The sequence below is a fragment of the Aethalodelphis obliquidens genome, unplaced genomic scaffold (assembly GCF_003676395.1).
Source record: "Aethalodelphis obliquidens isolate GAN/ISIS:26980383/991018 unplaced genomic scaffold, ASM367639v1 scaffold1, whole genome shotgun sequence".
Lineage (NCBI taxonomy): Eukaryota > Metazoa > Chordata > Mammalia > Artiodactyla > Delphinidae > Aethalodelphis > Aethalodelphis obliquidens.
This window is the reverse complement of record NW_020837945.1, coordinates 81,163,326-81,180,833: the sequence shown is the minus strand read 5'-3', so window position 1 is coordinate 81,180,833 and position 17,508 is coordinate 81,163,326. Positions and strand designations below refer to the sequence as shown.

Here is a 17,508-nt window from a genome sequence, read left to right as displayed (position 1 = left end):
GCTGAACAATTATCGAAAGGAAGACACTGGAATTCACCAAAAAAGATACCCCACATCCAAAGACAAAGGAGAAGCTGCAAAGAGACAGTAGGAGGGGCACAATCACAATAAAATCAAATCCCATAACTGCTGGGTGGGTGACTCACAAACTGCAGAACATTTATACCACAGAAGTCCACCCACTGGAGTGAAGGTTCTGAGTCCCACGTCAGGCTTCCCAACCTGGGGGTCTGGCAATGGGAGGAGGAATTCCTAGAGAATCAGACTTTGAAGGCTAGTGAGATTTGATTGCAGGACTCTGACAGTACTGGGGGAAACAGAGACTCCACTCTTAGAGGGCACACAGAAAGGAGTGTGCACATCAGGACCCAGTGGAAGGAGCAGTGACCCCATAGGAGACTGAACCAGACCTACCTGCTAGTGTTGGAGGGTCTGCTGTAGAGGTGGGGGGTGGCTGTGTCTCACCAGGAGGACAAGGACACTGGAAGCAGAGATTCTGGGAAGTACTCCTTGGCGTGAGCCATCCCAGAGTCCACCATTAGCCCCACCAAAGAGCCCGAGTAGGCTCCAGTGTTGGGTTGCTGCAGGCCAAACAACCAACAGGGAGGGAACCCAGCCCCACCCATCAGAAGACAAGTGGATTAAAGTTTTACTGAGCTCTGCCCACCACCAGTCCCTCCCATCAGGAAACTTGCTCAAGCCCCTTAGATAGCCTCATCCACCAGAGGGCAGACAGCAGAAGCAAGAAGAACTACAATTCTGCAGCCTGTGGAACAAAAACCACATTCACAGAGAGATGGACAAGATGAAAAGGCAGAGGGCTATGTACCAGATGAAGGAACAAGATAAAACCCCAGAAAAACAACTAAATGAAGTGGAGATAGGCAACCTTCCAGAGAAATAATTCAGAATAATGGTAGTGAAGATGATCCAGGACCTCAGAAAAAGAATGGAGGCAAAGATCGAGAAGATGCAAGAAATGTTTAACAACTTAGAAGAATTAAAGAACAAACAAACAGAGATGAACAATACAATAACTGAAATGAAAAATACACTAGAAGGAATCAATAGCAGAATAACTGAGGCAGAAGAACAGATAAGTGACCTGGAAGACAGAATGGTGGAATTCACTGCCACAGAACAGAATAAAGAAAAAAGAATGAAAAGAAATGAAGACAGCCTAAGAGACCTCTGGGACAACATTAAATGCAACAACATTCACATTATAGGGGTCCCAGAAGGAGACCAGAGAGAGAAAAGATCCAAGAAAATATTTGAAGAGATTATAGTCGAAAACTTCCCTAACATGGGAAAGGAAATAGCCACCCAAGTCCAGGAAGCACAGATAATCCCAGGCAGGATAAATCCAAGGAGAAACACGCCAAGCCACATAGTAATCAAATTGACAAAAATTAAAGACAAAGAAAAATTATTGAAAGCAGCAAGGGAAAAATGACAAATAATATACAAAGGAACTCCCATAAGGTTAAGAGCTGATTTCTCAGCAGAAACTCTACAAGCCAGAAGGGAGTGCCATGATATACTTGAAGTGATGAAAGGGAAGAACCTACAACAAAGATGACTATCTGGCAAGGATCTCATTCAGATTCAATGGAGAAATCAAAAGCTTTACAGACAAGCAAAAGCTAAGAGAATTTAGCACCACCAAACCAGCTCTACAACAAATGCTAAAGGAATTTCTCTAAGTGGGAAACACAAGAGAAGAAAAGGACCTACAAAAACAAACCTAAAACAATTAAGAAAATGGTCATAGGAACATACATATCGATAATTACCTTAAACGTGAATGGATTAAATGCTCCACCCAAAAGACACAGGCTTGCTGAATGGATACAAAAACAAGACCCATATATGTGCTATCTACAAGAGACCCACTTCAGACCTAGGGACACATACAGACTGAAAGTCAAGGGATGGAAAAAGATATTCCATGCAAATGGAAATCAAAAGAAAGCTGGAGTAGCAATACTCATATGAGATAAAATAGATTTTAAAATAAAGAATGTTACAAGAGACAAGGAAGGACACTACATAATGATCAAGGGATCAATCCAAGAAGAAGATATAACAATTATAAATATATATGCACTCAACATAGGAGCACCTCAATACATAAGGCAACTGCTAACAGCTATAAAAGAGGAAATCGACAGTAACACAATAATAGTGGGGTACTTTAACACCTCACTTACACCAATGGACAGATCATCGAAAACGAAAATAAATAAGGAAACAGAAACTTTAAATGACACAATAGAACAGATAGATTTTATTGATATTTATAGGACATTCCATCCAAAAACAGCAGATTACTTTCTTCTCAAGTGCGCATGGACCATTCTCCAGGATAGATCACACCTTGGGTCACAATTTGAGCCTCAGTAAATTTAAGAAAATTGAAATCATATCAAGCATCTTTTCTGACCACAACGCTATGAGATTAGAAATGAATTACAGGTAAAAAAAAAAACACAGACACATGGAGGCTAAACAATACGTTACTAAATAACCAAGAGATCACTGAGTAAATCAAAGAGGAAATCAAAAAATACCTAGAGAAAAATAACAATGAAAACACAACGACCCAAAACCTATGGGAGGCAGCAAAATCAGTTCAAAGAGGGAATTTTATAGCAATACAAGCCTACCTCAAGAAACAAGAGAAATTTCAAATAAACAATCTAACCTTACACCTAAAGGAACTAGAGAAAGAAGAACAAACAAAACCCAAAGTTAGCAGAAGAAAAGAAATCATAAAAATCAGAACAGAAATAAATGAAATAGAAACAAAGAAAACAATAACAAAGGTCAATAAAACTGAAAGCTGGTTCTTTGAGAAGATTAACAAAATTGATAAACCATTAGCCAGACTCATCAAGAAAAAGAGGGAGAGGACTCAAATCAATAATATTAGAAATGAAAAAGGAGAAGTTACAACAGACACTGCAGAAATACAAAGCATCCTAAGAGACTACTACAAGCAACCCTATGCCAATAAAATGGACAACCTGAAAGAAATGGACAAATTCCTAGAAAGGTATAACCTTCCAAGACTGAACCAGGAAGAAATAGAAAATATGAACAGACCAATCACAAGTAATGAAATTGAAACTGTGGTTAAAAATCTTCCAACAAGGGCTTCCCTAGTGGCGCAGTGGTTGAGTCTGCCTGCCGATGCAGGGGACACGGGTTCGTGCCCCGGTCTGGGAAGATCCCACATGCCATGGAGTGGCTGGGCCCATAAGCCATGGTCACTGAGCCTGCGAATCTGGAGCCTGTGCTCCGCAACAGGAGAGGCCACAACAGTGAGAGGCCCGCGTACCGCAAAAAAAAAAAAAAAAAAAAATCTTCCAACAAACAAAAGTCCAGGACCAGATGGCTTCACAGGTGAATTCTATCAAACATTTAGAGAAGAGCTAACACCCATCCTTCTCAAACTCTTTCAAAAAATTGCAGAGGAAGGAACACTCCCAAACTCATTCTATGAGGCCACCATCACCCTGATACCAAAACCAGACAAAGATACTACAGAAAAAGAAAATTGGAGACCAATATCACTGATGAATATAGATGCAAAAATCCTCAACAAAATACTAGCAAACAGAATCCAACAACACATTAAAAGGATCATACACCATGATCAAATGGGATTTATCCCAGTGATGCAATGATTCTTCAATATATGCAAATCAATCAATGTGATACACCATATTAACAAATTGAAGAATAAAAACCATATGATCATCTCAATAGATGCAGAAAAAGCTTTTGACAAAATTCAACACCGATTTATAATAAAAACTCTCCAGAAAGTGGGCATAGAGGGAACCTACCTCAACATAATAAAGGCCATATATGACAAACCCACAGCAAACATCATTCTCAAAGGTGAAAAACTGAAAGCATTTCCTCTAAGAGCAGGAACAAGACAAGGTTTTCCACTCTCACCACTATTATTCAACATAGTTTTGGAAGTCTTAACTATGGCAATCAGAGAAGAAAAAGAAATAAAAGGAATACAAATTGGAAAAGCAGAAGTAAAGCTGTCACTGTTTGCAGATGACAAGATACTCTACACAGAGAATCCTAAAGATACCACCAGAAAACTACTAGAGCTAATCAATGAATTTGGTAAAGCTGCAGGATACAAAATTAATGCACAGAAATCTCTTGCATTCCTATACACTAACAACAAAAGATCAGCAAGAGAAATTAAGGAAACACTCCCATTTACCACTGCAACAAAAAGAATAAAATACCTAGGAATAAACCTACCTAGGGAGACAAAAGACCTGTATGCAGAAAACTATAAGACGCTGATGAAAGAAATTAAAGATGATACAAACAGATGGAGAGATATACTATGTTCTTGGATTGAAGACTCAATATTGTGAAAATGACTATATTACCCAAAGCAATCTACAGATTCAATGCAATCCCTATCAAATTACCAGTGGCTTTTTTTTACAGAACTAGAACAAAAAATCATGAAATTTGTATGGGGACACAAAAGACCACGAATAGCCAAAACAGTCTTGAGGGAAAAAAACGGAGATGGAGGAATCAGCCTCCCTGACTTCAGACTATACTACAAAGCTACAGTAATCAAGACAATATGGTACTGGCACAAAAACAGAGATATAGATCAATGGAACAGGATAGAAAGCCCAGAGATAAACCCACACACCTATGGTCAACTAATCTATGACAAAGGAGGCAAGGATATACAATGGAGAAAAGGCAGTCTCTTCAATAAGTGGTGCTGGGAAAACTGGACAGCTACATGGAAAAGAATGAAATTAGAACACTCCCTAACACCATACACAAAAATAAAGTTAAAATGGATTAGAGACCTAAATGTAATACCGGACACTATAAAACTCTTAGAGGAAAACATAGGAAGAGCACACTTTGACATAAATCACAGCAAGATCTTTTTTGATCCACCTCCTAGAGTAATGGAAATAAAAACAAAAATAAACAAATGGGACCTAATGAAACTTAAAACTTTTGCAAAGCAAAGGAAACTACAAACAAGACGAAAAGACAACCCTCAGAATGGGAGAAAATATTTGCAAATGAATCAATGGACAAAGGATTAACCTCCAAAATATATAAACAGCTCATGCAGCTCAATATTAAAAAAACAAACAATCCAATCCAAAAATGGGCAGAAGACCTAAATAGACATTTCTTCAAAGAAGACATACAGATGGCCAAGAAGCACATGAAAAGCTGCTCAACATCACTAATTATTAGAGAAATGCAAATCAAAACTACAATGAGGGGCTTCCCTGGTGGCACAGTGGTTGAGAGTCCACCTGCTGATGCAGGGGACGCGGGTTCATGCCCCAGTCAGGGAAGATCCCACATGCTGCGGAGCAGCTGGGCCCGTGAGCCATGGCTGCTGGGCCTGCGCGTCCGGAGCCTGTGCTCTGCAATGGGAGAGGCCACAACGGTGAGAGGCCCGCATACCGCAAAAAAAAAAAAAACTACAATGAAGTATCACCTCACACCAGTTAGAATGGGCATCATCAGAAAATCTACAAACAGCAAATGCTTGAGAGGGTGTGGAGAAAAGGGAACCCTCTTGCCCTGTTGGTGGGAATGTAAATTGAGACAGCCACTATGGAGAACAGTATGTAGGTTCTGTAAAAAACTAAAAATAGAATTACCATATGATCCAGCCATCCCACTACTGGGCATATACCCAGAGAAAACCATAATTCAAAAAGACACATGCACCCCAATGTTCATTGCAGCGCTATTTACAATAGCCAGGTTATGGAAGCAACATAAATGCCCATCAACAGATGAATGGATAAAGAAGAAGTGGTACATATATACAATGGAATATTACTCAGCCATAAAAAGGAATAAAATTGGGTCATTTGTTGAGATGTGGATGGGTCTAGAGACTGTCATATAGAGTGAGTAAGTCAGAAAGAGAAAAACAAATATCGTATATTAACGCATATATGTGGAACCTAGAAAAATGGTACAGATGAACTGGTTTGCAGGGCAGAAATTGAGACACAGTTGTAGAGAACAAACGTATGGACATCAAGTGGGACAAGCGGCAGGGACAGGGGTGGTGGTGGTGTGATGAATTGGGCGATTGGGATTGACATGTATACACTGATGTGTATAAAATTGTTGACTAATAAGAACCTGCTGTATAAAAAAATAAATTAAATAAAATTCAAAAAAAAAGAAAAGAAGATGAGATATAAAAGGAAGTGCTACTACTTTCTAAATATGGTATTACAGTAATATGTATAAAGTCGATAACTAATAAGAACCTGCTATATAAAAAAATAAATAAAATAAAATTTATAACAAAAAATACTAGATGCCTAATTAAATTTGACAGGGGACGTGTTAACCTTTACCTGTATGTGTGTTTGCACATCAAACTCTTGAGCAGTATCTCCAGTGCCTGCCATTCAAATGCTACTCTCAACATGGACTCACCTGTAGGGGAACTGGGTCCAAAAGGGCACAATCCAGAAAAAGCAAGGAGGGTCTAGTACAGTTAAGTACAACAAAAATGGATGCTTTGGGGGCTGCTTTCTCAAGCTGATAGGTTTATTGGTGTGTCCTTGCTAGTTTAAAGGAACAGGGCCAAGATGGATGAATTCCTCTCCTGGTTTGGGTCTTAATGAAATATTAACGTGGGAGTAGTTAGGAGAGCCAGTCCTGGTTTTGGTCCAACTCCTCTTATTTTTTCATACTGGTCTATATCATTTGGTCCTCCATCTCCATCTCCTGGCGGGTCCAGGCAGGACTATCCACCCCCAAAGCTGAGAATGGAGAGAACAGAGATTTCGTTTTTTCTACTTCATTCATTTATTCAATAAATAGATATTGGAAACTTGCAATGTGCCAGGCACTAGTCTCAGAACACGGTTGGTAAACAGGGATAAAGAGTTTCTCTCTTCAAGGAGAATGTTATTTAGGTTATAGTACAGTTATGAGGAAATAATTACAACAGTCAATGTTGTGGGTTGAATTGTGTCCCTTCCCAAATTCATATGTTGAAGCCCTAAGCCCCAGTACCTCTGAATTGACAGTATTTATAGACAGGACCTTTAAAGAGTCAATTAGGGACTTCCCTGGTGGCGCAGTGGTTAAGAATCCGCCTGCCAATGCAGGGCACAAGGGTTTGAGTCCTGGTCCAGGAAGATCCCGCATGCCGTGGAGCAGCTAAGCCCATGCGCCACAACTAGTGAGCCTGTGAGCCACAACTACAGAGTCTGCGTGCCACAACTACTGAAGCCCACGTGCCTACAGCCCGTGCTCTGCAACAAGAGAAGCCACTGCAATGAGAAGCCCGCACACCACAACAAAGAGTAGCTCCAGCTCACTGCAGCTAGAGAAAGCCTGTGCACAGCAATGAAGACCCAATGCAGCCAAAAATAAATAAATAAATTTATTTAAAACAAAAGAGTTGATTAAGTTAAAGCAAGGCCATGAGAGTGGGCCATAATCTAATTTGAATGGTGTCCTCATAAGAAGAAGGAATTCTGACACAGAGAGAGACACGTGGAGGGGTCACCGCTCCTTCAACCCTTGGGTCCCCTTCTGATGCCTTCCTCTGGCCAGACCCCAACTGAGGGCAAGGGGGCCCACTGATAGAGTCCATACAGGTCGGCCTCCCAGGGCACTAGGTAGGATAGAGATGGTGAAGGTGGATTTTGAGGCACACACACAAAAAAAATTCAGGACGGGTATCCAACCAATTTGAAGGAGGATCCCAAATGTCAGTAACCCTGCACAGTACCTGGCATACATCACAGGGCATTCAGTAAATACTTGTAGAGTGGATACATTGGGCAAGTAATGATCATATCACGAATGGCCTTGAACTCTATAAAAAGAAACTTCTGCAAGTTTTCAAGCTTTAAAAAAATATATAGAATAGGAACCTGTCTTGAAAGTAAAATTGTATGAAGAACCTAAAAATGAAGTCTACAACCAGATAAAAGTGGAATTGCTTAGTCTGGGTTGGGGAGTCTGGTGCCCTGCTCACCTGGCCTCCCTGTTGCCTCCAGCTTCCCCCATTCTCTGCGTCCCCCCCCCCCCCCCCCCCCATGGCTTCTGCTAAGCTACCACTGAGGAGGCTGTGAGAAACCTAGCCTGAAAACCACTCTTGCAAGGCCATGCGGATGCCTCCCAAAGTAGTTACAACAGCAGCTTTACTCTGAGTAACGGGACTCCCTGACCAACTTCTTTTAGTGAACATTCTTCCTGACCCTTCCCGTACTTCTTCTTCCCCAATCCTGCAGGGTGGCTCTGTGGCCAGGGCCATTTTGGAGAGCAAAAAGTATGAGGAGAGAGCACTGGCCAGGGATGCGACTCAACCAAATGGGCAGGTGCTCCGGGACCTTGGGGCCGAGGTGGTAAAAGGCGACCTGAATGACAAAGCATCAGTGGAGGCCTCCTTGAAAGGAGCCTTCATGGTGACCAACTTCTGGGACCATTTCAGCAAAGAGAAAGAAGTGGGAACCACCTTTGAGCCCTTTCTTTTTCTCCTCCCTGGCTACTCTGCCCTCCCTGGAAGGCGGTAGGCTTCCTACCAGGCGGTAGGCGGTAGCAAAAATGTAAGCTTCCTAGCAGGCGTTAGGCGGTAGCAAAAATGTAAGCCTCATCCCAGAACATCTCTCTGGCATTTATGAAATATATGTACTTCAGGTACTTGTTAGAGGTGGATTGTTAGGTGATTGTAAAGTCAGTGTTATGTGACACCTGTCCAAATGTGACCTTGGGGATCTGACAGTGACCGTGTGGTGGAGCCAGCCATTAGAGCCCCTGATTCTCACCATTTGTTTGTAGATGGCACGTGAGGGGTGGCAGCAAGAACACTCCACAGATTAAGGTTACTCTGAGAGTGAGATGGGAAGAACAAAAGTGTAATGAATATGTTCACTTCTGGCAGAGAATTGGGGATGAATTAGTAATGGGTACATAGGAAAAGAAGTAAGCAAACAAGCAAATAAGCCCACGGTGATTAACTCCAGGGAAAATGAACATTTGTAGAAAAAGTAAATGTAACCATAGAATATCACATGGCTCAGCTTCAGCTGTGTAAGCACTGATGAATGATGTAGTCCCAAATTGTGATATGCTGAGGATGAAAAAAAGGGAATCATGTTTGTGTATGTGTGTGATGGTCATGGTGGGCTGTGTGTGTGTGTGTGTGTGAGAGAGAGAGAGAAACTGAGAGAGAGAGAGCCGAAGATGAGGACTCATCTGTCATAGTAGAAATTTGGTAGACGATATCTTAAACTGAGAAAAATCAAGAATTAGCAGTATAAACATATTATCTAGAAATAAAGAAGCAGCTGAAAGAGATGAAAATGGTATTTCTGGAGAGCAGTTATCAGCATGAAGGTGCAGGGAACTTCTTTGTCATTATGAGATCTACTTTCTCCCCCAAGACAGTACTATTTGAAAATTATACATACATATAAACTAGAAAAATATGAAGATTAGATTTTAAAAATGTAATGGATAGGTTCAGACTCTTTCAGAAATGGTACCATTCAAAAAGTTAAGAGCAGGATGGAGCCATTTTTGGTTCATTTGGCGTTCCCATGACCAGTGTCCCTGCGGCAGCTTACTTTGAAAACTTTCTTGGCCCATGGAAGCCAGTGAAAGCCTCTGATGGAGAGTACTACACCCTGGGCAGTGGAAGGTTGCCGTGAAAGCTAACCAGACACCTGCTGTCCTCCCCTCATTCCTCTCTCCAGTGGATGCATGCCATCTGAGTGCCTACCATGTGCTCAGCCCCATGTGAAGTGCTGAGAGGGACCCCACATTGCCCTAGACTTACCAGAGAGCTGGATCTTGGGCTGGAAACACTAAGGATTACACTTGCAGTCTTATCGTGCTGACACCCCTCGTATAAGCAGTGAGCCATGTGGCCTCAAGTCTCCGTTTCCTCATGTCTAATGGGGAAGCTGGACGAGATGATTTCTCCTACTAGCTCATCTCTCTGCCCTTCTGTGGCAACAGGGAAAACATTCTCCTCTTGACTTGGGTCCCAGGGTCAGAAATCCCTAGAGGGACTCTGACTCCCGGGGATGGGTTTCCAGCCCTGCCTGCAGAGTCTGATTCCATAAGTCTGGGCTGGGGCCTGGAAGACTGTAGTTTTGACAAGGACTCCTGGTAATTCCAATGCTGGCACTCCCCTGCCCTTTGGGGACATTTTCTTTGCCCATAGTCCAAGGGCGGCTCTGTGGAGTGGAAGGAATATGGGAGAATCAGTGTCAGCAAGTCAGTCTTTCTTCCTTGGCACATAATTAAGACTCATCAGGGGCATAACTAGTGGCAAAGTAGACCTGAGCTAGAACAAGGAGCACATGCCACACATCACAGACGACTTGGGTAACAGTTCAACAAGTGACAAGATAAATGTATAAAGGTGACATATCTCTTCACCCGCCCTTCTTCCTATGCCCTTACCAGGTTTCAGAAGCCAGCTCACCTGACGTTTCCGAGGTCGTGAACTAGGACATTGCAATCTATGGATTAGATTGGCCCTAGGTGAAGAGGTGATGCCTTAAACTTCTGGTGGTACCCAGACCCATTTGGGGTCTTCACATCTGTAAAACCCAGCCTCAGGTATCCCGGAGCCTCATCCCCTCCACCCCCACCCCCAGAGGAATAACTAACATTTACTAAACACTTACTGGGTGTTTGGTGTCTGTTTTACAGATGGGGAAACTGAGGCACAGATAGATTAACTTTGCCAAGGTCACTAATAAGGCAGAAACAGAACTTGAACTCAGGCAGTATGGCTCCAGAACCATATTCTTTTTATTTTAATTTTCTTGGCTGTGCTGCAAGGCATGCAGGATCTTAGTTCCCCGACCAGGGATGGAATCTGTGCCCCCCTGCAATGGAAGCGCAGAGTCCTAACTACTGAACTGCCAAGGAATTCCAGAACCACATTCTTTACTGCTGTCCCTTAGCTGCTTTTAAACTCAGCCCAAGAATCTCAACCTTCAAATAAAAACAAACCTCAAAGTCAGAATAGACTTGACTCTGAGTGCCTCAAAAAACTCGGACTGCTTTTTTATAAATATAAATTACAATTATAATTTAAGCAGAGGAATGAGCAGACATTTTGCCTACCAAGAAATTCAGGCAGGAAGTTAATTTTGCTGCAAAAGACAAGCTACGATATTTAGTCCCTGGTTGCTAAGCCTGAAGTCACTTTTATACTGGACTGAAATTCAGAGACCTCGATTCTTGTCCTAGGTTGTTGTTTTCTAACTGGGAGGCACTGAGTGAGTCAATAGACTTAGATTCTTCAGTTCAAAAATGAGAGTGCTGGAGCTAGATCATGTCCACATTGGGTTCCAGCCTCAGGAGTCTGGGAATCTATGAGAGGCTATATCACACTGCAGGAAGGGCACAGGCTTTGGAGTGACGGATGAGGGTTTGAACCCCCTTCTGCTGCTTACTGGCTGAGCAGCCTCAGGCAAGTACCTGATACTCCTATATTTCAAGGTTGTTTTGAGGATTAAACAAGCCAATATGTTTGCTCATTCATTCATTCAATATATATTTGAGGGCCTACTATGTGCCAGTCACTTACTGGGGAATCAGTAATAAACAGCTCAAAACGGACAAAGCTGAGCCCTCATTAAGCTCATATTCTGGTGGAGGAGTTAGATAATAAACATAATAGATGATAAGTAAAATATATTATATGTTAGAATGAGATAAATAAACATAATAGATAAGTAAAGTATATTATATGTTAGAAGGTGATAAGTGCAGTAAAAAAATAAGGCAGAGTAAGGTATTTGTGGAGTGCTAGCAGTAAGGGAGTTGTGTGTGAAATTTAAATAAGGTGATTGGTGGGCTTCTTTGAGAAGGTGACATCTGAGCAACGTCTGATGGAGGTAAGTAATGGGCTTTGTGAATATTCAGGGGAAGAGCTTTTCAGGAAGAGAGAACAGCCAGTGTGGCTGGAACAGAGCAAGTTGGGGGGTTGGGGAGAGGGTAGTAGGAGGTGAGGCCAGAGGTAATAGAAGGTCTGGTCCTGTAAGCCATTGGTTTTTCTTCTGAGAGACACAGAGAGCCATTGGAGGGCTCTGGGCAGACATGACATGAGCCAACTTTAGTTTTTACAGAATCACTCTGACTTTTGTGTTGAAAAGAGACTGTGGAAGGGCAAGAGTGGAAACAAGGAGCCCAAATTTGCAATAATCCAAGTCAGAGATGATGGTGGCTTAGACCAGGGTGATAGCAGTGAGGATGGTGAGAAGTGGTCAGATTCTGGACATACTATAAATAGGACTTCAAAAAAAAGGAAAGAATATGGGGTGGGAGAGACACCTCAAGGTTGACTTCAAGATTTTTGACTTGAGAAACTGGAATGATAGAGTTGCCATTAACTGAGATGGGGAAGTCCGTAGGGGGAGTGGGTTGTGCAGGAACTCATTTTGGAGCACCGTGAGTTTCAAATGTCTATTAAACAGTCAAGTAAGGATGTTGAGTAGGAAGTTGGACATATGAGTCAGGAGTTGAGCAGAGATGTCTGGGTTAGAGATAGCAGTCATACTTTTCACACAGGATATGCTTAGTAAATGGTCACTCTCTTTTTTTCTTTAAATCAACACCCAGGCATTACAGTATTTTTCTCCAGCAAACCTTATAACTGTGCATAGACGGCGGCTACTCAGTGTGCCCATCCCTCTTGTTTAAGTGGTGGGACCTACAAAGAATGTGACGTAATTAGCTATTTTTATCTTTTTTAAAACTAGCACTGCCCATGGGGGATGTACCAATGGATGGTATCTCTGTTGCTGATGTTGGAGAGGTCATCTGCAGCATTTTTAATTTGCCAGAGAAGTTTGTAGGCAAGACCGTGGGTCTCAGTGCAGAAGCACTAACAGTACAGCAATATGCTGATGCTTTGTCCAAGGGTTTGGGGAAAGAAGTCCGAGATGCAGAGGTGAGTTCTTAAGAGATATAAACGTGATCGCAAATGGTCACAGCCCACTAACTTACAAATTCTGGGAGACTTCCGACAGATTTGGGCAGGGTTGAGCTTAGGCTGTGGGAAACAATTGAAGAGGATTCCTGTTCCACGAATCTGTCTTCATCTGTTGGTGTATCTGAATTCCACCCTTATGACTTTATCGCTTTGGCTTCAGGTTAATCAGTTTATTAAAGTAAAATTCCTTTTGGGTGGAAAGAACTTAGACTCTGAAGACCGAGGTACAATGTTTCTGTATATGCTGTACCAACCCTCTCCTCCCAGGAGCTCATCACTGATCAGGCCAGTCTGCCAGAGCTGGTCTGCGTGGGGCATGGCACTTAGCCTCTCTGAGCTGCCGCTTCCTCATTCATAAAGTGGGATGAAAGCATCTACCTTGGGACGTTTTCCGAAAATTAGAGAGGATATATTTAAGGGGGTTAGCTTAGTGTTTGGCACGTAGTACGTATACCTCAAGGACCTATTATGTACCTGGTGCTATCTTTTAAAGCGTTTACAACAGAGTTGGGGTGAAAATGGTAATTTTCACATGAAGTCACAGTGATCAGTCCAAAGCAGAACACTGTGGGTGCTTAATTGTGTTACCCACACTCTCTGCGCTATAGGTGGTCAGAGAGGGTAGGAGAAGGCTTCATGGAAGAAGTAGCCTTGAGGTGGTCCTTGAGGGTGGGCAAGACTGTGTATGGGTGGAGGGAGCCATAGAGCTGGCCTGGCTAAATTCTAGAAACAACAGGAATGAACCAGAGGCAGTCTGGGGAAGTAAGCAAATCCTGGCTCTGCCCTTATCTATGTGGAGAATCTTGGCATTTACTTAACCTCTCCAGCCTCCCTTTATTCAGATGTTAAAAAGGTGATTATGGGACTTCCCTGGCAGTCCAGTGGTTAGGGGTCCTCGCTTCCACTGCAGGGGGCACAGGTTCGATCCCTGGTCGGGGAACTAAGGGCCCACAAGCCACGTGGTGTGGCCAAAAATTAAAAAAAAAAAAAGGCTATTACACCTGCCATAGGCTTGTTGTGAGGATGCAATGAGACCCACATGGGAGGGACCTGGCCCTGGGTGTGGCACTTAGTAAGCCTGCAATAACCGATCAGGCTGGAATGGCTACAAGAGACCTTTTATAGAGAAGCGAGGGGAATGGGTGATCCTGAGCACTGCCAGCCATTTCTCCAAGCAGGTGTTGATAAGAGGAAGGAGAGAGAACAGCGTTCCTGAGAAGGAAGTATGTGTTTGTGCCTGCCAGGCAGAGACACCTTCGCAGCTGAAAGGAAGACCCATACCTTCCCTCAAGCTAGCAGGCATTAACTAACATGGCTCTTTGCCTCTCTCTGCTGCTGTTGTCGCATCTGTGGAGGGGGAAGGTGGTTTGGATGACTACTAAGGCTCTACCCAGCACTAACATCTCTCCAGAGTAGAGACAGTCCCTTTTTCCTTACAGGGTTCCAGCCTGCTTTGGTAAATTAAGATTTATTGGAACAGAGCCATACCTTTGTTTATGTATGTCTCTGGCTGGTTTCAGGATACAGTGGTAGAGATGAGTAGTTGTGACAGAGACCACATGGCCGGAAGCCCTAAAATATTTATATCTAGCTCTTCAAGAAAAAGGTTGTTGACCCTTGCTCTAGAATGTTTCCTAGGATTAGGGATAGAGGGTTGGTTTTTGTTTTCTTCTGCAACTCTTGGGCCCTAAGTCTTGAGGGGGTATCTATATTCTCAGTTCACCTCAGGGACGGGAGCTGTGAGGAGGCTGAGAGATCTTTTGGGGGGAAAACTATTGTAGTTGTTAATCCAGCCATAAAACCACATCTGGGGAGCTCCTAAGAAGGCACCACCCACTCAAAAGATGGACTTGATGAGAAGGTCTGCAAAGTCTCTTATACCCGGGTGCAAATTTACTTTTCAGTGATTGACCCTTCTCCCAGTGCCTTTGAATTCGGGTCTTCTATTCATTTTTGTCTGTGGAGTCTGAACTCTGTAAAGTAGAAGGGGAGGAAGGTGAAGAGTGTGGGCATATGGTGTGTATGTGTTCATTCTCAGAGGACCGGGTAGATATTGTTTGGGAAGGCTCAGGTCTGTCCAAGCATCTCTCAGTCACATACCTGGTTTCTGACTGATTTTGGTACATCAAGCTATTTCACAATGCAGCAGAAACTTCTCTGGCACCCAAAGTTTTAGGGGATTAGAGGCTGGAAGTTCTACAGAATGGTTAATGCTGTTCTTAGTAACTAGTTTGACTTGAAGCCGCTGCCCACTGGTCTGGAGTGGGAAAATGCTTACAGGCTATGCTACTCTGGCGGAGGATGCATGTGGCCACAAGGTGGCGCCCCAGCCTTGGCAGTCTGACTTTTCCCCAGTCTGATCAGAAGAAGCCTGTTTGCCTAATTATTTCAGTGACTACTCCCCTCTCCCCCAGAACAAACTCCCACCAGGAACTCTGATCTGGCTGAAACTGCCTGTCTAGCCCCAAAAGGAACACGGTTCTCTCAGAAAGTGAGACACAACAGAACACATCTGTTTCCTTCAAAGATCTGCAGAAAAGGATCCCTTATTTTACTGAGGGATATTAGTTACCAAAGTTACAGGATGAGAGAGTAACTCAAGGAGACAGACATTTTAGAAGTCACCTTCCATGCTTTTCTTATAGCCTTCTATTTCCAGACTCACTAAAACTTAAATTTTTTTTCTGATTTCAAAAATTACAAATGCTTATTGAAGAAAATACACAAAATTATAAAAAAGAATATAAAAATCATATTGTTTAATCTATCAGAGATAGTAACTGTTAAGATTTACACATTTTCTTCTAGTCTTTTTCCAGTATATATGTAATAAAATTAAAACAACACGATATGTACAATTTTGTAACCAGCTTTTTCACTTGACATTATATTACGAGCATTTTTCTATTTTGTTAAACTTCTTCAAAAATATTAATTTTAGTAACTGCATGATATTTTTAGAGTAGATGTACCATAACTTATTTTACCATTCCTCTGTTTTTGGAGCTGCAGGTTGGTCTTGGTTTTTCATTATTATAAATAGCATATGACGATCATTGTTTTATATGAGTTTGCATCTGTCACATTTCTCTAAGGCCAGGTGGAATAGCGAGATTAGAGTTTATCTCTGGGGGCTAAAGACAGATTATACTGGATCCAATAGTTAGAAATGGTCTTAGCAGGAATTCCCTGGCTGTCCAGTGGTTAGGGCTCTGCGCTTCCACTGTGGGGGGCATGGGTTCGATCCCTTTGGGGAACTAAGATCCTGCATGCCACGTGGTGCAGCCAAAAAAAAAAAAAAAAGAAATGGTCTTAGCTGATTGATTCAGGCAGCAGAACTATTGCTCTATTTAGTGTCAGAAGGGACTCAAGGGGTGGGTTTTGTGGAGGGAGATAGAAGGTGGGTGTGTGATGGGCAGCATTTGTTGTGTCCGGCCCTGGCCGAGGCTGGGATGGCTGAAGTCGAGATGCTCATTTCCAATCAAGGCAAGGAGTGGTGATGGAAGGGACATGGGTCAGGAGGGAAGGATGGAGAGCCCGGTGCTTTGATGCTGCATGCAGGGCCGGATGGGTAGAAGATCTCAGAGGGCTGCTGAGGGAATCCCAGGAGAAAATGTTATGAAAGCTGGTCAGATGAAGGGGCTACAGATCCATAATACCTTATCCCAAGTGCTTGGGGTCAGAAACAGTTCCACTTTCAGAATCTTTCAGCTTTTAGATAGGTTATATCTATGTATATTATGCAACATCAACATCAGGGGCTGGGGCAGGACCCTATAATCAAACACATCAATATCTCTGCAGACAAAGACATGACTATTTCCACTAAATGGGATAATTAAAGACCAAAAATAACTTCCCATAAGTTCAGATCAGGTTTTGCCACCCAATCAGTTCAGAAAAGTCAGTATGTTGCCAAACTGCTTATGAAAAAACTTCCGTGTTTCTTGGGACTTGGCGTTAGGCTAAAGAACTGTGGACCTGTATCATCATGAAAGTGAATAATTTCTTCTCAAACTGTTTTAAATGAGGGCAATGACATTTCCCGTTTTTTCTTTTCTTTTCTTTTTTTTACTTGTTCTTAAAAGATCACCCTGGAAGCTTACGAGAAGCTAGAATTTCCTGCAGCGAAGGAAATGACCAAGATGTGTCATTTCTATCAAATGAAGCCAGACTGTGATAGCAAGCTCACCCACCGACTGAACCCCAAAGTCAAAAGCTTCAGCCAGTTCATCTCAAAGAACCAGTCAGCCTTGAAGGGCACTTAAGCTGTTCACACAGGCCCCTGAGCAAACAATGTCCTTCCTCCCAGATCCTGGTCCTCTTTATAGCACAACAACTATGTTTACAGAACAGATAGGTTAGAATACAATGGTTTACACCCCCAAAGGCTTCCCTGGCGGGGAACACTGCAGAGCTGATCTGACATAATAATTTGACCCACATATAACTTTCCAGCTACTTATAAGCATGGT

General features: G+C 42.6%; 1 protein-coding gene across 1 annotated transcript; it reads left to right on the top strand.

Moving 5' to 3' along the window:
• The first annotated feature begins 6,485 nt into the window (after positions 1-6,485).
• Positions 6,486-17,301, top strand: LOC113628311 (nmrA-like family domain-containing protein 1). Its single transcript, XM_027121785.1, has 5 exons — positions 6,486-6,497; positions 8,310-8,522; positions 12,195-12,294; positions 12,801-12,991; positions 17,122-17,301. Exons 1-5 carry the CDS (start codon positions 6,486-6,488, stop codon positions 17,299-17,301), a joined length of 696 nt encoding a protein of 231 aa, XP_026977586.1.
• The last annotated feature ends 207 nt before the right edge of the window (positions 17,302-17,508 follow it).